This window comes from Crotalus tigris, unplaced genomic scaffold (assembly GCF_016545835.1).
Source record: "Crotalus tigris isolate CLP2741 ecotype Arizona unplaced genomic scaffold, ASM1654583v1 scf7180000017536.10889498, whole genome shotgun sequence".
Classification (NCBI taxonomy): domain Eukaryota; kingdom Metazoa; phylum Chordata; class Lepidosauria; order Squamata; family Viperidae; genus Crotalus; species Crotalus tigris.
Window position 1 is genome coordinate 415,607 of NW_024096460.1, and position 26,282 is coordinate 441,888.

General features: G+C 34.4%; 2 protein-coding genes across 5 annotated transcripts in view; one reads left to right on the top strand and one right to left on the bottom strand.

The window, feature by feature from the left end:
- The window catches only part of ENO4 (enolase 4), a 30,471-nt gene extending 16,594 nt beyond the window's left edge, over positions 1-13,877 (top strand). For all 4 annotated transcript variants that reach the window (XM_039349243.1, XM_039365935.1, XM_039357611.1 and 1 more), the window contains 6 exons: positions 30-197; positions 449-574; positions 2,260-2,455; positions 3,349-3,416; positions 8,950-9,067; positions 10,473-13,877. In XM_039349243.1, the coding sequence (XP_039205177.1) occupies positions 30-197; positions 449-574; positions 2,260-2,455; positions 3,349-3,416; positions 8,950-9,067; positions 10,473-10,606 (810 nt within the window). In that variant the 3' untranslated portion in view covers positions 10,607-13,877. The remainder of the gene's footprint in view (positions 1-29; positions 198-448; positions 575-2,259; positions 2,456-3,348; positions 3,417-8,949; positions 9,068-10,472) is intronic.
- A 672-nt stretch (positions 13,878-14,549) lies between these two features.
- SHTN1 (shootin 1) overlaps positions 14,550-26,282 on the bottom strand; it is an 86,689-nt gene continuing 74,956 nt past the window's right edge. The window contains exons 16-17 of the mRNA XM_039334095.1: positions 24,949-25,126; positions 14,550-15,464 (exon numbers count right to left, since the gene is read on the bottom strand). Of these exons, the coding sequence (XP_039190029.1) occupies positions 15,260-15,464; positions 24,949-25,126 (383 nt within the window). The 3' untranslated portion in view covers positions 14,550-15,259. The remainder of the gene's footprint in view (positions 15,465-24,948; positions 25,127-26,282) is intronic.

Below are 26,282 nucleotides of genomic sequence, written 5' to 3' on the forward strand. Positions count from 1 at the left end.
ATTGTTATTTATATATTATTTATTCACAGCTTCCTGTTCCTAAAAAAATATCCCATTTAGGTTGTCTAGTAATGGGATACGAAAGTCAAGAACAACCACTAACTTTGATCCAATCAGCATGCACAAATCTTTCCTTGGAATTAGGAACAGATATATACTTGGGGATAAATTGTGCTGCTCATGAACTAATGGATTATGTAAGTTTTATTTTCAATGTTTTCAATAATTTATCATTAGCTTTTCCTCTTTTGGGGGAATGTGTTATGATAGTGGATGTGATGGCATGATAATGGGACAAATGTGTAAAACATATTGTTCATCTAAAATTCTAGAGACTTTTGTAAAAGTTCAGTATATATAATTCCACAATTAGGTTTGACTTTAACTTATTTTTTTTAAACAATGGATAGCATCATATTTAATATTTTGTCAATAAATTACACTCTAGAATAAAGGAAAATATGAAGTAATTGTTGGAACACCCAAATCTGCTGATGAAATGGTGGATATGTATCTAGATCTGGTTAAAAAATTCCCTTCTATTTTAACTTTAATAGATCCATTGAGAAAAGAGGTAAGTTCCTTTTACTTATACACAGATATATTTAAATTTGCATTACTTTTTTAAAACAGCATCTAAAAATGAAACAAACATGTAGATGATGTTGATGTTTTAGGAATCATGCATTCTAAAGAAAAGAATAAGACATAGATGAAGGAAATTACACTGAGCTTCTTTCTCCAACAGTGTTATTGTGGTCCAGTAACACTGGACTAGCCTTGTTTAAATCTAATTGAAATGGATTTTAGAGGATTGTAATTAATTTCCATTGATTTAAAAATAATTTAAATGACTCATATATCTAGTTTAGTATTTAGTTTAATGTATATAAGCTCCTCTTACATTGTTCGGTTTGATACACCAGTAGTATCGTTCTGAATAACTGTTTACTAATGTATGTAAACTAGATTTAAAACATCATTTTGTAATCATTTACGCACAGAATTACAGTTGTTAAAGGGCCTTTTTGAATCTTGTTTAGCTGGTATTTTAGGAGGCATAAGCCATAAGATATGTAGGTATTGCTATGCTCATATCTCACATTGACTATGGTAAATATTGTAAGACCTAAGAATGTTACTCATATCTAGGATTTTTTATATCTCCTTATTTTATAATGTGAAATATTTATTAATTTGATTTTTATCTCATTTCATTACTTTATTACTTATTAATATCATTAATATCAAGGTATTCTTACTTTATAAGTTTACTCAAGATGGCAAACATACGTAATACTTCCTCTCCCTGTTTTCCCCATAACAGCCCTGTAAGATGAGTTGGGCTTAGAGAGATTGATTGGCACAATGTTTTCCCAGCAGGCTTTCATACCCAGGGTGAAACTCCTGGTTTCTAGGTCACCACCTTAACTAACTTTGCTTCTGATCCATCCCAAAATATTTAATTGTTAGTTAAACTTCCCTAACAGAATTATCTCTGAAATCTTCTTAATATAAACTGCTAAAATCTAGACAAAACTCAGAGGTCTTATTACTGTTTGGTGCTGGTGGGGGATGAAATTGTAGAGTAGCTGTAATAGTATGTGGGAAAGACCTTGAAGATGGGGCAAAGAGATGCTGCCAAGTGAATGGTCAAAAAAGGGAGAACGTAGTCCACAGCTGCTTAGTGGGGTGAGCAAGAGGCTGAATATCAGCCCTTCTGTTAAGGCTTCTAGATCAGTGGTTCTCAACCTTTCTAATGCCACAACCCCATAATACAGTTCCCCATGTTGTGGTGACCCCCAACCACTTATACATCACTGAGTGCCAGGGACGTGGCCAAAGAAAAGGGGGAAAAAATGGCAGACAGCCTTGTTTGGCGACCCCCGTGAAATGGTTGTTCGACCCCAAATGGGGTCCCGACCCACAGGTTGAGAACCACTGTTCTAGATAAATTGAAGAGTTTTATTATGCAGCTTCATTCACCCTAGTACTGAATTTACTGATGTTAATGTTAAAAGTATCTCATTTTTTAGAAAAAGAATTCTGGCAGTACTTTGCCTTCTTGTTTATAGCTAATGCTTGAAAGAAATTCCTTATGTGTTTAGTCACACTTGACCAATAAAGAATATTCTATTCTATTCTATTCTATTCTATTCTATTCTATTCTATTCTATTCTATTCTATTCTATTCTATTCTATTCTATTCTACTCTACTCTACTCTACTCTACTCTACTCATTATTTGCTATCTTTACAGGACCGTCAACAATGGATCCATCTGTACAATGTTTTGGGTTCTAAGTGTTATTTAATTGCAGAAGACTCATGCAGGAATTTGACTAAACTTCTGAGTTCTAAAAAAAGCAATATGCCAAAATGCAGCGGTCTTGTCATAAAACATATCAATGAAGCTAAAATTTTGGACCTTGTACAAATGACCCAGCGATTAGATGGTAAGGAAAGAACTGTATATCAAAATTCAATAGTAATTGTAAAAATATAGAGCTTTTTATATTTAGTAAAATATTTAATAATTAAAAATCTTATTCATCAAAATGTTATTTCATTATGGATTGACAATATAATTGGGGACTCATTTTAAAATATGTAAGTTGAATGTTTAGATATAATTCAGTTTTAAATGGTATAGAAAATTTCATGTATCTCTTGTAGTATTGGTTTGTGTCACATATTTCCCAGCATTCTTTATGGAGCTCAGAATGTAACAAAGATTTAAAAATGTTAATATTCAGATTTTTATTTATATCAGCTAGAATTGTTCATTTAAAGAAAACAAAAAACCTGTATTCAACAGGAAAAGATTCACTACTTTTATTTTGAATATACTTCTAGGTGATTATCTCTACTGTAACAATTATGGGGAGTGTGAAAAGCAAGTAATATTTTAGCTTTGCTAGAGTTTGTCCATAATCCAATGCAGAATAATTAAATTTAAATAGATGTAAATGTTTAACACTGTTTGGGCTGTGGGCAGATGATTTTGTACACTATAAATAAGTCATAATAAAACAAAATTAGATGCAATAGAATAAGAAAAATGTTTGCTAAATAAGCAAGTAATTGTGTATTTCCAGAAGGACAGCTGTGTTAGTTTGCTACAGCAAAACTATGATAAATTTAGTATCTTTAAGGAATTATCTGTTTAATGAAACTGAAACATTTCTGGACTAGCATCTATTTTATTAGTCCACAAAATTTAAATTTATAATAAATTACTAACTCTAGAAGATGCCATAAGACTTTCCAGTAATTTTACAATTAAGACAGAGATGTTTTGCAAGCTATAGATGTTTTATGAAATTAAAAGCCCTTGCATTCAATACAGATTGGAGGCACCTTTCCATCTTAGGAAGTCCAGATGGAGAATCTTCTGATGATAGCCTTGCAGACCTGGTATGTATGGAAAACTCCTCTATTGCCCAAAGCTTTTTATCTTCATCTGCTTCCTAGGAGAAATGTTTATCTAGTAAAGAGACATATAACCTTTGAGGAAATTGGCTTTTTCAAGAAAGTTGCCTTTTAAAGAGAATCTTTGAACATTCAAGGCCAAATAGCAAATAGTAGGCAAGAGAAGCACACTGCAAATATGTAGTGTCTCTTGCTGACATTTTTAAGGAAAAGTTGAATAAATCATTCAAACATAGGGCAGTAACAGTATTTTCTTGTCTTAATGGATTCCAGTTAATTTCTTTGTATTAAAGTATATTTACATAGAGGATGTCATTTGAAATGATGACTTATTTAAATTAATGTGTCAATTTTCTTTCACTAGTCCTTCATTTATTCTCTTCTGCCTCCTGCAATCTCCCAGATCCCTCCTACTCCCCTTCCTTTCAACAATGTAGTCATCTTGGATTCCTTTACATCTACTTCAGCTTCCTATCTCTTCTCCTGATTTACTACACCAATGCTGACTACTCTGTTAGAAATACCTGAACTATTTTCTCCCCCAAATTGGGCAGCCTATTAATATCCAGACTGATAAGTTACAATGGTGCTTTTTTTCCTTCCTTTGTTCTGTCTCCTCCTGATAGTTAGTTGATAACTTCTGCTTATATGTAGGAAACAGGTAAATTATTTATTAGAAGCCAGGTATAATTCTTGCCGCTGTTGTAACATGCAAAGTCAAATATGTGCTTTGTTTATCTGGCATTATACCTAATAAAAAAGTTCAGGCTTAAAATCTATGCATTCTCCCAACATCTTTTCTAGCCAAGCATGTATCTTTTTCCAATAACTTTTTGCTTTGGCATATGTCCACCAAACATGGTAATAAGTGCCTGACTTATGTTTGCATTTCCAACATCTATCTGACATGTCACCTCTAGAACTATCTGATTGAGTGTTGTTTTCTTTGTGGATATTCTTTCCTCTCTCATTTATAGAAGGGAGAGAGGGGCCTATTCTAGTTTCCACTTCTGCATTAGCCATCCCATGTCTATCATTATGTGTCCTCCTGAGTCCTTCTGCAATGTTTTGTTGACTGCTGATAAACTTTGCAAAAGACTCTTTCAAGCAGTCAACCTTATTTGTGACAATTGATAAAAGTTCGTAGATTGAATTTATGGTTTGAGCTGTGAGCAAACATTGTCTGGAAAGGAGATCTGTTTCATTCTCCCTTACTACGTTTATTACTATCCCATCCTGTGCAGGAAAAGCGGGTGCTGAGTTCCAGGGAGGGGAGCTATTTTCTGAGAGAAACAGAAAGTTCTATATCAGTGTTTCTCAACCTTGACAATTTTAAGGCATGTGGACTTCAACTCCCAGAATTCCACAGCCAGCAATGCTGGCTGTGGAATTCTGGGAGTTGAAGTCCACATGCCTTAAAATTGTCAAGGTTGAGAAACACTGTTCTATATGCTGTTTGCTTTCAAGTTCAGTTTGTAAATCCCATTCCAATGAGTCACATACAGATGAGTTACTTATTGGAGCAGACTGTCTATTTGCAGCGAAATCTTCCATTTTCTGCTGCTTCAGTGGCTTGGAAGAACTCTGTGCTGCCGAGTGAACACGCTGTCTCTTTCTCCTTTTCCCCATTCTTGGTAATCTTGGCTTGTAGAGTTGTTAAAATGTAGGTAAAACAATGGTAGCCTCTCCAGTATATATCCTTGATAAAAAGTCTTTGACTATTATAAAAAGTCAAAGGAGAGTTAAAATGGAGGTGGCGCAGCAGTTAGAGTGCAGTACTGCAGGCCACTTTAGCTGACTGTGTTCAGCAGGTCAGCGGTTCAAATCTCACCGGCTCAAGGTTGACTCAGCCTTCCATCCTTCCGGGGTAGGTAAAATGAGGACCCAGATTGTTGGGGGCAATGTAAATATATATATACATTGCTTACTGGTGTACACCGCTTAGAGAGTGCTTGCACTTAAAGCGGTATATAAGTCTCATAAATAAATAAATAAAATGTGTTAAAAGTAGGTTAAAATGCAGTGTTAAAAAGGGTTAAAAAGTTAAAATAAAAAGAAAAGAAAAGAAAGCTTTTACTTTCGGAGGAGCTCTTTGCAGCCTTTGCTGCCTGTCCATCATCTTGGATCCTCCAATTGATACCCTGATTTTCCATTTCTTGTTTAGATTTTAAATTCCCTTCAGAGTTTAGAATATCTCTGTATGTCCGGATTTTTTTCAAAATCAACTAAATTTGGGTGTACAAATGCTTCTATTGTTGAAAGCCAACCTGGAATTTTCAGATATATTTTACATTTTATTTTTTCCCATGTTGTTAATATTGCATTTCTTATATAGTGATTTTGAAAGTACTTATGAATTTTATTTTTCCCATACCATAATATAAAACCCACTCTGGTAAACCAAACCTCCATTTTCCTTGGCATCTTGTAACATTTTCATCTTAATTCTAGCTTTCTTTATTTGCCAAAATATTTTGAATGAATTCAAACTATGCAAAGAAATATAAACTACCCAGAGAAGTTCATGTAAGATTCATAAAGAAAACAAGAGATAAAATACTGTGGATTAAACCAGATCCTCAAGAGAGTAAGAGACACCCGAAGACAATATTACTTCTTAACTAAAAAGCTAATTACAAAAGGTATAAACTTCAGATGGTTAATGCCAGAAGGGAACTGGAATAATACAAGATACCGAATGGACTCATTTTGGAAGGCACAAGACTTTGATGAAAGAAATCAAGCATTTTAAAATGAAGGAGTACAATATCAACAAGAGGAGAGAAAAGATCAGAAACAAACAGAAGAAGCAACTGAGGAAGCAACTAAACAAACAGAATAACAGAAAGAGAAACTTGATCAAGAGAGTGAGGGAATAGCCAGAGAACAGAGGACTATGAGATTGACAAGACCTAAATATAAGTAATTGAAATGGAGAAAGAAAACGGATTTTTTTCAATGAATATAAATGGACTGACTTCCCCATCAAAAAGAAATAATTTTTTAGAAAACTACAGAAATTAAACATAGATATAATTTGTTTGCAAAAGACACATATTAAAAGACAATATTACAAACTGTTGGAATACCCCAAAATTGGGAAACTTTACCATGCATCAGCGCAGCAGAAAAAAAGAAGTGTAGCCATAAAGAGACAATAGACTCTAAAATGATTTATTCAGATGAAGAAGGAAGAATTGTGATGGTAGAATTGTTGGTAGCAATATATGCATCAAATAATAAACAGGGAGAATTTTATCAAGATTTCCATAGAAAAATAACAGAAATGGAGTATCAAAATATTTGCTGGTAGGAGGTTTTAACGCAATAGTGGATGGGACCTTAGACTATAAAAGTAGCAAAACAAGAAAAAGTGGAAGAAAAAGATTACCTAAGACTTTTTTTAATATGATAGAGCAGTGGTGGCGAACCTATGGCACGGGTGCCAGAGGCGGCACTCAGAGCCCTCTCTGTGGGCACGCGGGCCATCACCCCAGTCCTAGGCCTTCAGCTGGGTTTTATAAAACCTTTTCGCTTTAGGCCTCTGCCACAGTGTGCAAAAAAAAAAAAAAAGGTTCAATCAATCAGTAAATTTCAACTTCTCGGGGGAAAAAAAGATCTTGCAAAGTTGGAATTGATTGATTGAACTTTTTAATCCCACCCAGTCTGCCATTACCACTGCAGCCACGCCCACCCAATGGGCCATGCCCAGCCAATGGGCCACATCCAGCCAATGGGCCACATCCACCTGGCACTCGACGATGCACAAGTGGGTTTTGGGTTGCAGTTTGGGCACTCAGTCTCTAAAGGATTCGCCATCACTGTGATAGAGGAAACTGGGGTACAAGATGTCTGGAGAGAAATTAATCCAGGAAAATTACAATATACATTTTATTCAAATAGTCACAAATCCTGGTCCAGAATTGACATGATTTGGATGACATCTGAATTGAGGACAAGTATGCAGGAGATTGAGATAGAATCAGGTACATGGGCAGATCACAACCCCTTAACTATGACATGGAGAGGAATACCAAAAAAAATTAAGATGGACTTTGAATCAATCTATATTAAAAGAAAAAGAATTTATAGAATTAGCAACAAAAGAAATTGAGTTTTTCTTTAAAGAAAACAAAAAAGAAGATACAACATTACAAAATGTATGGGATACAGCCAAAGTATATTTTAGAGGTATAGCTATAACATACATGGCGAAAAAAAATAAACAGAAAAGACAACAATACATATTATTAAGGGAAGAATTTGGAAAATTAGAATCAGAACTGCAAATATTATAAATTACATCCAGGGAAACAATTGGCACTAATACTTTTAGATACACAAAAGGAATTTGATAATGTTTCCTGGCAATTTATGATTCAGCAATTAAAAATAAATATAAATATGATTAAAACAATATACAGTAAACAAACAGCGAAAGTGATTGTGAATGGAAATTATACAGAAAACTTTGAGATAAAAAAGGTACAAGGCAAGGATGTCCATTATCTCCATTGTTATTTATTTTAACCTTGCAAGTTCTAAACAGAAATATTAGACAAGATATGGAAATTTAAGGACTAGAAATAAAAGATGAAACATACAAATTACAAGCATTTGCAGATGATTTGGTATTTATTTTAGAAGAACCCTTGGAGATGATTCCTAAACTACTGGGAAAGATAGAACAGTATGGAGAAATAGCAGGACTGAAAATAAACAGAGAAAAAATTAAAGTAATAGTTAAAAATCTTTCAGATAAACAAAAAGAAACAAATGTCAGAAAAAATAGAACTACAAATAGTTTAAAAGTTTAAATACCTGAGAATAACAGCAAGATGTTCAATGATAAAAGAAGATAATTATACAAAATTATTGAATCAAATAAGAGTGGGTTTGGAAAAATGGAAAAGCTTACAATTGTCAATATTAGGAAGAATTGCCGCAGTCAAAATGAATATATTACCGAAAATTTTATTTCTATTTCAAACAATACCTATAAAACTTGAGAAAAAATTCTTTGAAGATTTAAATTCATTAATTTTGAAATTTACTTGGCAGGTTTTATTTCATTATACTTATCAGATTTACTGCTGCAATTTAAAAGTTATATGAGTTTGATGATTAATCTGCAATCACAATTCAGCTGAGATTTTTGCTGCTTTAAGAAATAAATATGCAAATCTTGTATTAATATCTATTTTAAAAAATCCTTTAATATAATTAAACTGTGAAAGAAAAAAACACAAGAATGAAATACACACACATACATACAGTAGAGAAAGAGAAAGTAATAGATAAAAATATATGAAAGACATATTTTGAAACAAAACATTGATTACATAGAATATTGGTACCTGCAGTTACAAATTCAGCTCTTTAATTATGAGCTTTCATGTAGGGTTGAAATATACATGACCGTAATTAAAGCTTCTATTTAGTCATCAAGTTAGCTTAGTATTAATAAACTACCAAAGTTTTCAGCTATGAAGTTTTTAAAGGAATTTATTTGTCTTAGGCTGTTGGACTGGGAACCAAATTCATCAAACTGGGAGGTCTTTCCCGTGGAGAGAGGATAGTCAAGTACAATCGACTTCTTGCAATAGAGGAAGAATTAAACAAGAATGGAAGGCTTTGTAAGAACCTCTTTCTTACTTTGTTTTCAGTGTTTAATGAATAAGAACCCAAAGATTGGAGAAAGTGACTGAAATCACTCTATAGGAGGAAAGGGGAATCAAAAGACTGTAAATAAGCACTTGCAGAAAACAGGATGACATTTGCCATGAGGTGCATTGTCCTGATGACGAGTTATCTATTTATCTGAATGTTCAAGTAAAATTTCTTGGAGAGAATGGGCCACAACGTTTCTTTCTTCTACATATTTAATTGGTTGAAATCATCACCAAGGGAGAGTGTTTTCTGAACATTCTTACATAGATGAATATTCACATGTTGTGGAGGAAGCTTTAAAATGCGATTCATTGTCTTCCATATAAAGATTCACAGACAATATTATATATAAATTGCATGTATTATGAGAGGTGACACTAGGGAGATAGTAAAAATGGGGATGTGACATAAGCTGCATACAAGAGGTTCAGCCCCTGCAAAATTCAATTAAAACTATTAGTTTGAATTGTCTTAAAACACATGCTGCTTCTTTGAAGCCTGTTTTTAATTGACTCACAACAATGGGTTAATGACAAAAATAAAACCAGAATATAGAAAACTGGCTCAAACCAGACCTGGCAATTTGTCCATAAAAAAGAAATTACTAACTGGCTGTGGTTTGTAGGGCAGCATTTTCCAATCTAGTGTTGTTTAGATGCATTTGGACGACACATTTCAGTGTGACCAATAACAAGCTAAGTAAGGGTTCTGGGAGCAGCAGTCTCAATGCATTTGCTGTTGAAACATCATCTTTACAATCTCAGAGAAAAAGCTCCCAGAACCCTCTGGATTTTTGGATTTTTTTTCTTCAAATAGTTTTGCCACTTTTCCATAAAATGGAATGATCAATGCTTGTTTGCACTGTACAAACCTCTGGGAGTAATTGTTTCCTTTGCTTACTTTTTATACATGGCAATATCTATAAAGGATAGGGCAGAACTCTTGTAACTTGCAGAGATGAGCAGATAAGCAGACATTTCATTAAACTGTTTCCAAAATTAGAACATGTTTGTGTTTCCCATGTGTTAATATTAGACTGGATCCCCACGCACATTTGTACTGTACTCCATATTCATATTTTCCTCTTGTAAAAAATGAGCTGGAATTTACATTCCTTGATGAATGGAACAGGAATAGATGCAGATATAGTCCGTAAATCTTCCATTTACTATTGCAGTCTAGCATAGTGATGGGCAAGAACAACAACAAAAACCTCTGTAATGCGGCATATACCTGATCAGAGATAAAGGAAAAATGATTGATATATAAAGTTACACAGACAGACTTTCTCCCTTAAAATGTGAATATGAATTTAAAACGATCAATGCTCTTTTCACTACATTTGTTATTTGGCTGTGTATTCCTTTGTAGGTGAAAGAGATGAGTATGAATTCATTGACTTTACTGAAGAGGAAGAAGAGGAAGAGGAAGAAGAGGAGGAGGAAGAAGAAGAAAAAATTGATTATACTGATTCTCCTTCAGGCAGTACACAAGCTGTAGTCTAAAAATTAATGTTTCAGATTTGACATTGGTTAATTCAAGCTGACCCTGAAATTCTTTTGTGAATGCATTGCATCTTTCCCAATATAGCAACTGTGATAAAAATGTAAATTTATTTCTCTTATTGTCATTAAAAGTTATTTTTGATTTTATTTTGTCAATGACTGAATATTTCTTTCTTTCAGTTCTATTTGTTCCTGTGCACAGTTCTGCACAGACAGGAGTGTCTGGTAAAATTTATTTTGGTGGGAGAAACTAACAATACATATTATAGAACTGATTATAAAATCAATGATTCATTAAATTCCACTAATACAAGTATTTGTTTGAACAGTAATCAGTCTTGATGTGGGGTTTATCATAAAATTCTTTATTCCAAATATGTATCATCCTAATAACTGACCATTTTAAAAGACCCAAAACATCTTTTAAAAGTAAGCATCTGAAATATAAATTGAAACTATTTTTATTAGAATATTAAAATTATATGAACAATTAAGATCAGGAATAATGTATCTGGCTAGTACTATGACTACCAGCTAGAGGTTTGCAGAATTAGTATAGATTCCTAGTGCAGTATAATGTAATTTATGGTGACTCACCAGTTTTTCTGAATCTCTTGTAAATTTTTATGTGAAGAATTAAAACAACTGCAACACAATACTCCAGAACCAACAAATCACAATATTTAACCAGGACATTTTTAATAAGCAGCATCAAAAGAATAATATATTTCATACTAATCATTTGAGAAGAAATATGCCTTTTTAAAATGTTTGTATTTTCAATAATTCCAAAAATATACAAATTATCATATTAAATTCAATATAATTAAACTAATATAAATGTAAAATCACTAAAAAAAACATTTTTCCACATTTACAAATTATTCACCATTCAAATCATAGAGTAGAATTCTTTATTGGTCAAGTGTGATTAGACACACTAGGAATTTGTCTCCAGTGCGTAAGCTCTCAATGTACAAACATAAATCATAGATAAAAAAACATAGTTATAATCATTAATCATATGATACATTCTGAAGAATGCATTCAGGAAGAAACCCATCTGATTTTCATGGAATTTAACTCCAAATGGAAGTCTATAGAAAACTTTATGGTTTCTTTTTTAAGTCAAGCATTAAACACGTACATATCAAGTCAAATTAATAAATTAGATTCAACCTTAGACCTCACTACCAATCACTGTTTCCTATCAGAAAGTTCTTAATAGTGCACTCAAGCCCATATTAAATTGCAAACTGCTGAGGTTTCATCACGATTGTCCATTATATTGGAAATGTATAGTTTTAGAAACGTGAATAAATTGTTAATTGCATTCAAAGTAGCCTGTTGCATATTTATCAATGTTTGTATTAGAAAAATAAATGATGACCAAATATAGTAAATCAGCTATGTTGTCTATTTCCTGAATTCACTGCATTCCATAGGGTGACATATTCAATGCATCTGCTGAGCTAGAAGAACCCTCTGACTACTCTCAGGGATCTTACTAATGGCAAGGTAAACATCATTTGGCCAATGCATATTCCATACCCTCCATACCATGCCCTGAAATAGTACCGTAGGTAGAAATTCATGTGGAGGTATATTACTGATATATTTTAATATTATATTGTAGAAACAGAGCAAGGCACATATACATACACACATACGCATATACAGACATACAACACATATAGATAACTACACAGGATGTGACCATATGAATTCAATCCCAGGCAAGAGTACTCCGAATTTGGCCATATACAAGGATTCAAATCAAACATCACTGTCTAAGCCAGCCATTTCAAATAGCATCTCTCATACTGCTGGGAAGTAGTTGACAAAATCAACAAGACATAACTGGCAGTCTGTTTAGGTAAAAAAAAGTAACCACAAACACATAAGGAATAAATGCCATGTAATCTTCTCAAAATTGACAAAAATGTCAAGTTTATTTTCTGATTGCTGAAGACCACAAAAACTGTGCATATAGTATTTATATAAAAATCCCATGGATTTTAGCCTCAGTTCAATACCAATCAAAAAGTACTAATGAATAGAGTCCGTTATTAAATATGCATTTATAGCTTGTTTTTTCTACAACTAGATATAAGCTTTAGAGCAGGGGTATCCAACCAAGGCAGCTTTAAGACTTGTGGACTTTAAATCCCAGAGTTCTTCAACCAGCATGAGAGCGGTCTTAAAATTTTTAAGGTCTTAAAATTGCCAAGGTTGGCCATTCCTATCTAGACTGTATAAAAGGCAGGAAAACAAATGTGCAAGAAACTATATATATTCCCTTCCTCATGCTTGCCTTCCTAGCTGAGCAATCAGAGTCACTCTTTTTCTAGTAAGATAAATATTTCAGTACTCTGAAATGCCTTATAAATTGCATAGTTCTATGATTCCCACTGCTTTTCTTAGAAGAGGCCTTGTCTGGTGAAAGTTAAGGATTGAATAACTCAAAAACTAAGTCTAAATTCTGAAGAGAAGTTTATTATAGAAGATGACTATCTTACATATAAAAAGCTCTAAAGGTTTCCCAGTTTGATTAAATGCCTCATCTAATCCCATTTATTCTTTCCCAGCGGGCTAATATAAAGCCTAGTTCATAGTCATAAAATTATGATTCAGGATCTCATGCTGTTCTTCAACCCTCACATTTGGTTGCTGTTCCTCTGCTGCCATCTTTCTGTATCACATCCTGTTGTTTCCTATAGAAGATTCATATTTTGTTTTGTGCTCACATAATCTATTTTAGAGATATGCTTCAATTTCATTCTGCCTATAATATATAATCCTACACCAGATTATTTAGAATTAGGATTTATTGAAGTCCGTACCTATTTCTGTAAACCAATTAACAAGATATGTTAATTATTTAAAAGGTGCCATAATGTAAGAATTTACAATGTATTCAGGTAGAAAGTAGGCACTTTTTAGACACGGCATTTTCTTCTGTCTTTCATACAAAATGTCTCTTTTATGGGGCTCCCTGTTACAACATATTTTTATATAAAGATCAACAAACAATGTTTCTTCTTCAAAGTACTGTTCTTCCTAAATGCCTACATGCATTTATTAAAATGCTTGCAATAATTCTGTGGCTTCTGGAATAGTTCTTCCCTCTTATTTTTCACATGACTTAAAAATCCAATAATCCCAGAAAAGACTTCATGTGGGGATATAGGAAGAGTTTAGATACAAAACTATAAGAGCCAGTTTGATCTAGTGCTTAAGGTACCAGGCTAGAAATTAAAAAAAAAAAAAATCTGCAAGTTCTAGTCCATACTTAGGCATGAAAAACTGGTTGGGTCATCTTGGATCAGTCCTTCTCTCTCAGCCCAGTGCACCAAATGGGGTTTGCTTTAAGTTACTTACAAAGTAATAAAGATGGAAGCATAAGATCTAATAAAAAAAATCTAAGCTCTCTGCCCCAAACTGGCCAAAAAAATAGGATTGTTTTAGAACTGATTACTCATATCCTATTGCTTGCAGAGGAAAAAGGTAATAATAATCACACACCAAATTTAACAATTGTTGATAATAAAGACAAAATAAACTGGATAGTGGATGTGGCAGTACTTAGATACAGTAGAGTAGAAGAGTAAGAACTGGAGAAGATAACAAAATATAAATACCTGGAAATAGAACATCTGCAGCAAACAAAAGCAAAGGTAGTACCAATTGGGTGCAATCTCATTTGAACATCATTTAAACACCACCGACGTTGACAAAATCACCATCAGTCAAAAGGCAACTTTACTTGGAATAGCTTACATTCTACAACAACATATTTAACACCATCAAACAACAACATCTCCCTATCCCAGGTCCTTGAGAAGAACTCGATAGGTAGATAAAATTTTCAAATCCAATCTAAACATCTCATGGACTGTGCAACAAAAAATAATAATTTAATATACTATGTTATATTTATAATAATAAAGGCCTGATAGCGATTTCACATTGTTGTGTATACAATAATAAACACTTAATATTATTAAACAACAACATTTCCTATCCTAGGTCCTTGGGAAGAATTCAATAGGGGAATAAAAATGCCAAAAATCTACTCTAAATCTGAGAATGCTGTGTGACTAACCATAATAATAAGATACAGATTGCTGTCACAGATATTTAATGTTTATGCAGTTAAAATATTTACTCAAAATTTTCTTCAGATTTAGTAGAATATATTACCATTACTATTCCAGATTACACAATTATTTTTTTTACTTTGTAGTGGCAGTCCACAAATTATAACAAGATTTAAAAGAGTGACTCTTATAAATTGTGTCTTCTATTCACTAAAAACTGATTTGTGGATGTCAGTTGTAAGAACATGTCATGTATTTCCTAATTAAGGATTGTTTTATTTATTTAAATTAGGCTTAGCGGGCTTTTTGGTCAAACTATAAAATACTTATATAAAATAATATAATTCAAATAAAGCTTAACATTTTGCATAATCTAGTAAGTGAATACAATATACTAATTTAGAAGAAAAAATCGTGAAGAGGTGTAAATACTTTGGATTCAATATAAAAAAATGAGTAAAAAATATAGCCCTTTTCCATATTCACAGACAAAACAACTGACAATCATTGAAAACAAAGTTCCAGAAATAGTCAATGCCTTTCAGCACATCAATTAACAGAGAGAGCTGTCGCTCTCTTTTGTTTTTTCAGTACTGGCATCTTTACGAAGCTGTTGACCCTTGTTTTCAGTCATGTTGCCTTCATCCATAACTTTAGGCATTTGTTCTTTGATTTTCTCTGGGTTGAATAGTACCATGAATTCAGCTTGCTTTTCTGCATCAACAACCTTGTTTTTAAGCCCTGCATTCCTGGATGACCTAAAAGGCAAATTTAAAAAAAAACAAAGGGAATATTACATGATTTTTTAAATATAAACAACAATCAACCAGCTAGTTACGGTCTTAACACGTGTTTGATATACTATCACAGTTTATGAATCTGTCTTTCATACTGCACACCCACAGTAATTGTCTTCTCACACAATTTCCATCTACGGTAAGTTGACAAACTGAACAGAATGTTAACACCATCTCAAAACATTTATTAACACAGTATAAGAAATGATAGTTTACTGTGAGGAGGAAAAACTACCGCAAAGTTCAACCATTCAATAGCTATTGCTACTTCTTGTAAATGAAATCAGTGAATATAACCAAACATCCTAGATCATTTTTCCTAGCAACTAACAAAGATAGTACAAGTCTGCCTATGAATTTCCTCTTAGTAAAAGGCAAGTCATTAGAATCCAAATATAGTAAGTAGTCCATGGGTTGGCAGCAGTACTGGTTATAATATGAACTTAAAAATGGCTGGACTAAAATTGGAAATATTCGGCTAATCATTTTTTTTTTTCAGAAAAAACATTTCCAGCATAGCACACTCCCATTGGGACTCCAAGCCAACCAGCAGAGCCAGGTTTTAAGACCCTTCTAGAAGGGCAGAAGGATGGAGGCACATCTCACCTCTGATGGCAAAGTACTTATTGTCTATTATGCCTTGGAAGGTGATTCTTTCTTAAACAGCATGCTTAACCGCTAAATATGTTCTGGATTATAAGCATTATTTGCCAATGACAAAATTATAAATATTGTAAGAATCATTTAAAATATAAGCTAATTTGCAATTTTATTTTGAAGATCTAAACAGAGATTATTACATTACATAATGCAGTAGTAAATCACAAATACTGAAAATGCAAGGATTTTTGGCATTTTTTCTACAAGCCAGGTAGAATAAAGTCATGTGTTTTTATTCATTTAGAACAATAAAATCTTGCAGTGTGTCATGCTAAGTGAAGTCCTGCTGATTTCCATGATGAATTTTGTATTACAGAGGCAAATGTCTTCAATAAAAATGAGAATTTCATGAACAGCAAAAATGTTATTTCTCTTTTGTAATATTCATGATTCAAACTATATATCCTGCCATCTAACACATGAGTGTGAGACTAATTAGTTCAGGAACTGGCCTCTGACAGGTCCAGTTAGCATTTCCAATCTGCAATTGTTCAGACCCAAATTGTATAGAGCATTTAGCCTTGTTTTTTTGTTTCTCCTGAAAATGGAAAGGGAAATATGTTTAACGTTATAGTGAATGAAAGTTTGGAAATGACATGACGACAAGGCAGTTATTTTAGAAAATGCTACCTCCAAAATGCTGATTGCCACAACACTATCAAAATGGACAAAGCCATAAATGCCAAGGTCCTTTTTATTTCACTTTGGAGGTAACTATCTTTCAAATCTCAACAGCTGGACTATTTAACACAATCGAGTGAATCAGAGTCTAATTCTTCACTGGGCTCTCCATGGGAGGCCTGCATTAGTGGATGGCAGTCATCCAACAGCTGACACACAGCCAAAGTCTGTGAAGCCTCTGTCATTTAAAATAAAAATGGATAACAGAGCAATCATATTTATCACCTTCAAGGACAGGAAAACGGGAGATGAAAGTCTGTCAATAGAACACAGTTTAATGGCAAACTCCAGTGATTAATAAGTTGTTTGTTCCAGCACAAAATCAGAAATTGCAACTTAGGGTTTCTTCCGTTCTCCTTCCTCACAAATACATATATTTTACACAACTGCTGTTATTTATTGAGGTAATAATATTGTTAAAAATCATAAAATCTGTCCAGGGACTTTACTGCTGATTTATTACACAGTATCTTGAACTGAAATTTGGCAGAGTTATTGTTGTGCAAAATAGATTTCCAAATTCTATAACAGAGCAACAAAGCACAACTACCCTATGAAGCCTTGTTACAATGAATAGGATTTGAACAAGACTGGATAAGGGCGAGTTTCAGTCAGTTCTTAATTCTTTCCATAATAGTCTCAGTGGTGTTAAACTGCACTGTGCCACTCCAGATTAACTCTTGGTCCAAATTAAATGATTGTTTTATGTTAAAAAAGCTACTTCTATAAGCTATTTTTATTGAAAAACCAAGAGGAAGGGAAATGATGAATTCTCTTTCAATCTGCTGCCCTCTATTGCTGTGAATGATCAGACAGGCAGCTCTACCTACTATGTATTCACTCTTGTGATAACCAAAAGTCTGCTGCCTTTAAAAAGTCCAATTTTACCTCTTTAACAGTTAACTATATATTCCTTTTTAGCAATAATAGAATTTGTGGTTCTCCTGCTTTTGTCTTGACTCTGGGAATGCCAAAACAGGGATTCCAGGATTCCAGCAGGATATAGGGGTACTAAAGTACACAGATTCCCTCATGAAGATGACATTAGATGAAATCTCATTTCAGTCATCTCCAATGCTCCAAATCCAACAGCATATTACTACTGTATTATATGCTCTGGGTTATTTAAATAATGACCAGACAGCCACAAATAAAAGTCTCATTCTTCCCATCCCAGTGATTCCATGTTTGTTCCAAGTAACTAAGTAACTGCATATCACTGACACATCATTTTATATAAATCACTGAGAAGCCATGTCAATGATTCCTGTTGTGCTAAGAACTGGATAACAATCCATCTCTAGTGCTAGAAGGGACATAATCAAAATGCTTGTTCGATACTTTAGCTTGACGAAATAGTCATGTGAATTCTTATTCCAAGATCACTTGAACAAGAAAACATAATAGTAAGACTTTGACTTGCCCAATTTTAAAGCATTTTTCTGCTGTAGCCAAATGAATTCACTTATTTTGCAGTTCAAAGGGCAATTTTTTTTTTTAAAAAAAGGAAGATTCTAAACTTCCAGTTCATCTTGTTGTATCTTTATAATATGTTGTTAAGTCTAATGGTCCATGTGGAGACTACAGATGGAAAACCTTTGTAGTTGTGTCTCTTAGACTGGGCTGTTTCCTGCAGTGTCAGTAGATAATTCAGTAGTGCTAAGGTTACAGCTGAGGGAAGGAAAGAAAATCCTTTAATTGTATAAAATCATCAGATTAAGTCTTACCCTGTATGTAGTTTGTTCTGTTAACTGAGTCTTCTACTATATGGAATTGTTTACTTAAAAAAGGAAGAGAAATATACCCTTCTTCCATTTTTTAAAAATGCCATAAACTGCCCCAATTTATTTCAAATATAATAACTATTGATATCATTTATTGTTTCGAATTATTCCCCAATATCCATACTGTGCGATAGGCTGGGAAGAGATAAGGCACAGTCCAAAATAGCCAGAGTGCTTTCATGGCTGAGGATGGATTTCAGACATCAGATTCCTTTATTAAATATTTTAATTTAGCCTTTGTTGGCTCCTTTTTCATTTTTTTTTTTTTAGTCTTTCTGTCCCAAACCTCCTCCTCTGCAGTTAGGAATAATAACTGAAACTAAGTTCAATAGCATGACCCTTTTCATGAATCAATGCAACTATGATTCCTTTTTTAAGAAGGAGACAACTAAATATAAATATTTTACACATTTGGTACATGAGTGAAGTTTTACATAGGTTCCCTGTTCCCTTCAAAAGGGAAGCACTTTAGAATATGTTTCAGAGAAATAAAAATGATCACACGGCCCTTCATAGCCATTAAAACAATACAGAGCATTATGTTGACCTTGGCAGGAAGAATGGATGATATGGCAAAAGACCTCTTCATGCCTGTTGCTTACAAAGCAACAGACCGTTCCTGTCTCATAGTTCTATTAAGAAGGAAGACAACTTAATTACCAGATCTGATAGACACCTGAGGTAAACATGAACAATTCCTCCTTGGTCTGTTTAGAGATTTCCACAAAGTGAGAATGCACAGTGCTTATTTTAATTTAACACTGCAAAGCTTTTTCAATATTTTATGTGACCCTGCTCAGGGTAGGGCAGAATCTGGTGGAATTTCAGCACTCTGGGTTACTTACCTTTTATATGTTTCTACCTTGCACTGATACATATAGACACCTCCCCCCCCCAAAGGAACTAAATATGCAAGGTGTCATTCAGTCTTCCTTTTAAAACATCAAAGATTCCACAGCTTCATGGACTCACTCACCTCTATCTTTTTTAGAACAAATCTTACCTCTTGTCCTTTCTATTGGCAGCAAATAACTTATTACCATAGGAATAATAAAGAGGGCTACTTATCATCAGCCTCTCAGGAATAACAGCATGTTGCCATTTAATCCCATGCTCCAACATAGTAATCCTATCACTTTTATTGGATTTAAGTGTGCATAAGGGCAAAAGACTGCCATTAAATCTGACTAGTCCTTGCATTAGCTTTTGCCATACATTGCATATTTTAATCCAACTGAATTAGAACAGCCCTATATATTCTATGTTTCTATGCATACAGATAGACTGCAATTTATGATGACAATTGGGACTGGAATTTCCACTGCTATCCAATGTGGTCAGCAACATCATGTGATTTCCCTTGCTTAGACAGAGTAATCCTGGCAGTTTCAGTTACCATCAAAATTCCAAACTCGCGGGCGGTTAAGCAGGAAGTGGGAGGAATCTCACGTAAGGAGTGTGAGAGTGCGATGGGGAATGAGGCAGGTCCCAGGAGGCCTGGGACAGTATGTATGCATGTTGGGGAGCGGGTGCAGTGTGGCACAAGCTTAAGGAGGCTGGAGAAAAAATACTCTGTGGATTGGGGGTTGCTTTATATGCTGGAGTTCTAGGACTGCAAGAACTGCAACTATTCAAGCAGGACCCTATAATGCAGTGGAAAACCACCACTTTCTGGGAAACCACAGCCTTCCTGGCCACCCTCATAACTTGCATTCCTAGGCCCTGCTGCCCTGCACTCCATTACCTGGTTGACCCTTGCTGTCTTCTTGCTCCCACTGCCAATGAGATGTGCCCGGTCTGGCTCTTTGCGAGACAGCTGCTGGCCACATAAAGCCATTTTTCCCAGGTCTCCTGTGGGCCATGGCCGCAAGCTTTGTGTGGCCAGCAGTTGCCTTGCGAAAGACCCGCTGGGCATGCTTGGTCAGCAGCAGGAGAAAGAAAACAGCAAAAGTCAGCTAGAGCATCAGGGCCACAGAATTTAAAATGGGAGATCAAGGACACAATTGTGTGGGGGGGGGGAGTTGATATGCCCAAGGTCAGAAATGCAGATGGGCCGCCAAGCGCCTGAATTTTGATCACATGATCTTAGGGGCACTGCAACAGAGGTTACTTTGAGAACCAGTCATAAGTCCTTTCTTTCAACACTGCTGTGATCTCAGTCAGTCCTAAGTCAAGGACTATCTGTAGTTTTGTTCTTTTTGTTTGTTTGGTTGGTTGATTGGTTTAAAGAGCAGCCATTGTAATGTTGAATGACTCAAGCTCATGAGGTGGAGTACTTCTTTCCATCTGCCAACACCTCATCTTTAATGTAAAACAACTATAAAAAGAAAAAAAGAATCATATATCATAAAGATCTCAGTGCAGGGCAAAGCTTTGTTGAACAATCTACTGCAAAACCTGACTCAAGTTTTTTAAAAAAGGAAATTCTATCCTATTTTGAAAATAGTTTGCTTATTGCTCTCATACATTATAACATTTTGAAGTGCCACATATTTATTGCATGTCGGCTATGCCAAAAGGAGGCATTATAGTTTAATGGAACACCCCTGTCCATTTGTACAATGAAAAGTTCACAAAAGCAACCTTCTCTATTTAACCAACCACAAAATATGTTAAAGTGATCATATCTCTTTTTTCCTCATGTCCATTTTGTGAAACATCTCTGCCCTAAGCAGCTTGGACATTGAATTAGCCACCTTGCTTCAGGGAATACTACTGATTTTCAGATGCAAACAGTCACAGGTCCTGATGTGATCTGAAAACGGACAAAGCTAATATTTTAAAATGGAATTCCCTGATTTAAAGACAATAACCAAGGGATCCTTAATTTTAAATGCAATTACAGTACATTTAAATTATTAAATTATTAATGCTAATACGTCATGCATTAAAATCAAATTTATTTGATTTTTAAATCAAATAAATATTTAAATTGTTTACTTAAAAGGTTAACACAGACATCATAATGTGCAATTTGTACAATGTTGCAGAGCTACTTATGCTAGTGTTTGCTTTAAATCAAATAGGCATAAATCCACAATCTGTTGCAAGTAAAGGAAATGCAGGAGTTGTATTATCCTTATCAACAATTACACTGCATGAGTTAAAAAGAATACATTTCTTAGCCTGTTACCTGAGATACTTTCATTGGAAATGTAAGAACTTGGATTTTTTATATACAAAATAAATGTTGTCCTATTCAAGTAGAACTTTCTATGGTTTCTTCTATAGTCATCACTAGTCATTCCTGAACAGCATAGCCAATTGCCCTAGAAGTTGGGAACTGATGCAGCACATTATTGTTTCCTCTATCCAAAGGAGATTATGGATTTTTCACAAACTGCTTGCTTTGCTTCTTATAAAAAGCATCATGCTAAAGAGAGACTAAACTGCCCTCTTTTAGTTAAGAAAGAAAGTCTGCAAGAAACTTGTTTTACACACACACACACACACACACACACACACCATAACGAACTAATAGAGCCTATTAAGAGGACTTTGGAACTACCGTAGATAGCTTAAGAGCAGAACATCCAGGTGTTATTTATTGTCCAAAGAAACAAGAGTTACAAATTCTTATGCAAAGAAATGCTCCCAAATAGCAGTGCAACTTCTCTATATTCAAAGCATCCTTTCTACCCTTGAAAAACCAATCTCTCCCTCCCTCTGTCGCTCTGTCTGTCTCTCTCTTCTCTTCCATCTCTTGTATCATGCATTTTTAGATTATGATCCTAAAGGCCAACCTTTTTTTTGTTTTGATTTAAGTGGTTAGCTTTAATAGGAGTAGGAGAGGCCAGTAGTTCACAAAAAAAAAAAAAACAGCGGATATCAGTTTGGATAGACATTACCTAATTGGTTTTTTTGCCATACTAATTTCATTTTAATCTGTACTGAACAAATGTTCAGTGTAAGAGCTTTTGTAATATTCCAGAAACCGCTACAGGATCAGGTATATACTTAGGTGTTTATACAAGTACTTGATATGATTAGGCAATCCGTACATTATACTGTTTTAATCTCAAAGGATATGGATTATGATATTTAAAAAAAAATTCTGGAAAGCAGATTAACCCCAAAGGTTCTTTTTTTTTTTTTGGCTGCTGCTGAATAGACGGCTGTATACTAAACAAAACATCATGTCTGCTTTTACTGTATCTAACAACTATGATAGTCAACACACGATCCTTTTGACAGTCAATTCACCACTCATTCTGGGAGACCTTGGGTCTACAATTATTTCATTTCCTCCCTTGCAAATGTAATTTCCACTTTGTTTCTTAGAATAAAAGATAGACAAAAAGGTAGCAAGGGTAGCAGAATATACTGATTTAACATTATCCATTCAAAGAGGCGGAAATCTATAGATGACCAATGCTGTAGTTCATAGGAAACAAAAATCAAGCCGGATCAGAACTGAATTGCCTTTTATATGGTTCAAAAGTGGTTAAAAATGCAGTCCTGTCAAATTAAAGAAATTTAATCAGAAAGCTAAAAAAAAAAAAAGTAAAGGAATTTTTTTTTTATCAGACAGTACTGATAATCAGAAAGGGAGATTTTCTTTTAACACCCAAATTTAGAAGCAAATAAAATAAAACCATAAAGGGAAGTGGCAGAGGAAATAACTCCCTTTTCTTTTCTACAAATAATAAAAGCAGTGCACATAAATAGAAGTGAATTGAATTTCCACTTCATTTGTTGAGGTTTACCCCTTTGAACTATGAGATGCAGGCCTTGGAGAATAGGTGTTCCTTTTTCTACTGATAAAGCAGGAAATCAGAGGTTTAATTAACCATTATTATAACATTTGTCTCACCTATTTCTTTTTTCTTTCAGTGATAAACTGCCTGACATCCTGGAAAAAGGACCAAATGAAAACCTGAGAAGAGTTTCTTAAAAGCTGTGAATTGTTATAAAATAAACTGACCCTCGACCGGATCCATCTGAAGTATGTATTTCTGAAGAGGGATTAACTCTTTGATGATAGAGCAGCACTTTGAAAGAAAATGTACAGTCAGGTAATACCTTGTCCAACTGTACTAAGGATTTATTCAACTAAACAGATGGAGGCTTCAAAGTGTTGTATCCCAACAACTTCAACTAGTTCAACACCCCGAATCCCACTGATTAAGAGTTGTTTCGACAGCTGCACCTTAAGCTGAGAAAATATTCGTCTTCTTGGCAAATGTATACTTTGCTGCAACCAATGAGATAATATTGCTACTAAATGTCCAATTTCAATTAGAGTCCTTGTATTATTTAGGTTAAGCAACTATCATGGCTGGGGATCAGTATCCTGGTAACTGAAATTGCAGTTGTTCTTTCAAAGTTCTATATCTTTCTTAATGTCAAAAATGAGGAATGCACCTCAAAAAGCTGGCACAAATAGAAGATTTCATAATGATTTGGAGTGATTTCAATATCCCATTTCTGGGGCTGGAGACAGTGTAGGAATTCATGGTTGCCATGATGATCATGGCCATGTGCCCAGTTATTACCAGCCCGATATCTGGCCACAATACTGGATCTGGGCTTCATACTGGGGCAGATAAAATATTATCTGGTTCTGGGGAATTCCTTATTGTAGACCTTGTACAAATAGATTAATGGGAGCCACCAGTCTCCATAGTGAGGAGCAATCAAGAAGGCCTATCCCACAACCTGATGGATTCAGAAGATTTTCAAATGGTATCAGGCCTTTGAAGTAGAGCAGGTTAAGAAATTGACAAGAAATCCCAGGAATGCTCTATTAGGATCTGGATACAGAGAAATAGACTGAACAACATAAAATGGCTGTTAATTAGATGCCTACTGATTCTTGAACAGTACTACTTTAACTCTTGATGGGGCAATGCTCCTCAAAGAGAGCAAGTCCTTTATTAACTTGAGGTTCCTCCTGCACTCATACCTGCTGCTGGAAGAGTAAATAAAAACAGTAGCCAGGAGAACATTTGTTCAACTTTGGTTGGTACACCACTTGCAGTCTTACCTGGAAAAGAATGTTGTGAGGATGTTCACTCAAGTTCTCATTTAGATTACTGAAATTACTGTAATTCATTGTACATGGGGCTGCTCTTGAAGACCATCAGAAATGTCAACTGGTGTAAAATGCAATAGCAAACCCAACTATTACTTTTAAAATTTCTATGTGCACGGATGTTAGGTTTACTTCATTACTATTATGTACATGTGAACCATTATGAAATTTCATTGCCTTGAATAAGATAAGGTTTCAAAAATATCTAAAAATTATTACAAATAAAATAGTTCATAAACTCTGAAGTGTGTAGCATTTGGAGACATCAACCAAAGGTATTACTTACTGAGTGACAATTGCAGAACTTGTGCTTTTTACCATTTTATGACTCTGTTCATCCAGCATTGAAGATTTGCAACTGAAGTTTGCTGCTAAATATTTTTTAGTCAATTCTGATTCTGTTCCAATGGAACCCAAAACTGGCATAGATTTAGATTCAGATGTAGCCAAAGTTCCAGTTGGATCTGAAATGAAGAAAAGTCCAGCATTTGTATTACATATTGTTGGCTTAGCTCAAATCTCTAAATACCTTTAAATAATGCTTATATTGGGCATAAAACTATGGATCATTTATTTCATTTCTAATGTTCAGATCTCTTGCTAATATATTCCCAGTTGACATCTGGGAGTTTAACCTCAGGAATAAGATAGGAATAAGATTCAACTGTATAATTCACTATTTTTGCCAAGTGTCTAGATACACTATATAAATATTGTGAAGAAAGGAACATGCTTGTAATCAAATAGAGCTTTTTCTCCAAAGTTAGAGTCATGACCATAGCTAAAGACTAATTAGAGCAGGTACTTTGAGGTTTACCTGCAGCCAGTATCCTTTGACCACCTTTGACCATTCCTACTCTTATCAAGAGATACTGCTTTAGAAGAGTGGTTAATAAAACTCAAATCAATGGACCACACAGAACATATTTTCTACAACCTCTTGTCAATCTGAACTACATATTCCAATGAAGATTATCTGTTATTTCTATAAAAAAGAGGCACTATTTTTTAAAAATGTAGTAGTTGAAAAAAGTTTTGTTTGCTCTCGTCTACACCAATGTTCATCGAACAACATGCAGTTTTCACTTTCTCCCTTCATGCTTGCATTATTTGGATATGCATGGTAATGGATCAGGGAAATGGAGGAGAGGACATGTTTGCACTTACACCTATTATTGGAAAAAAACAGAAAACCTATTTCCTGACTACTTATTTTTTTATTTGCCATTGTTCAGGACAACACCTTCCTAAGATGGTTTAATAGAAACAGCAAAAACCTACAGAATGCAACAGTTCTGCATAGCAATTTGCATAAAATAAAGTTGAAGATGGTGTGGAATGTGGTCGTTAAGTTGCTGAATGGGACACCTAGCCCTGAAGATGACATCTTTATTGAAGAAACTGTACTGGTTAAAAACTGGCTACTAAACCTGGTGCAATATTTTGATTATGATACATAGTGAGACCAGGACATCAACAGATTGCCTATCCCATTAGATTATAGTCTTGGTTGATTGCTGAGGTATTGGGGACGATCCTGCTAAACATGCTGAGAACTTCTGAATGCTATTTGATGGCTTGTATTAGCAGCCCTCTTCTGGAGCAATGCTCTTTTCTTCT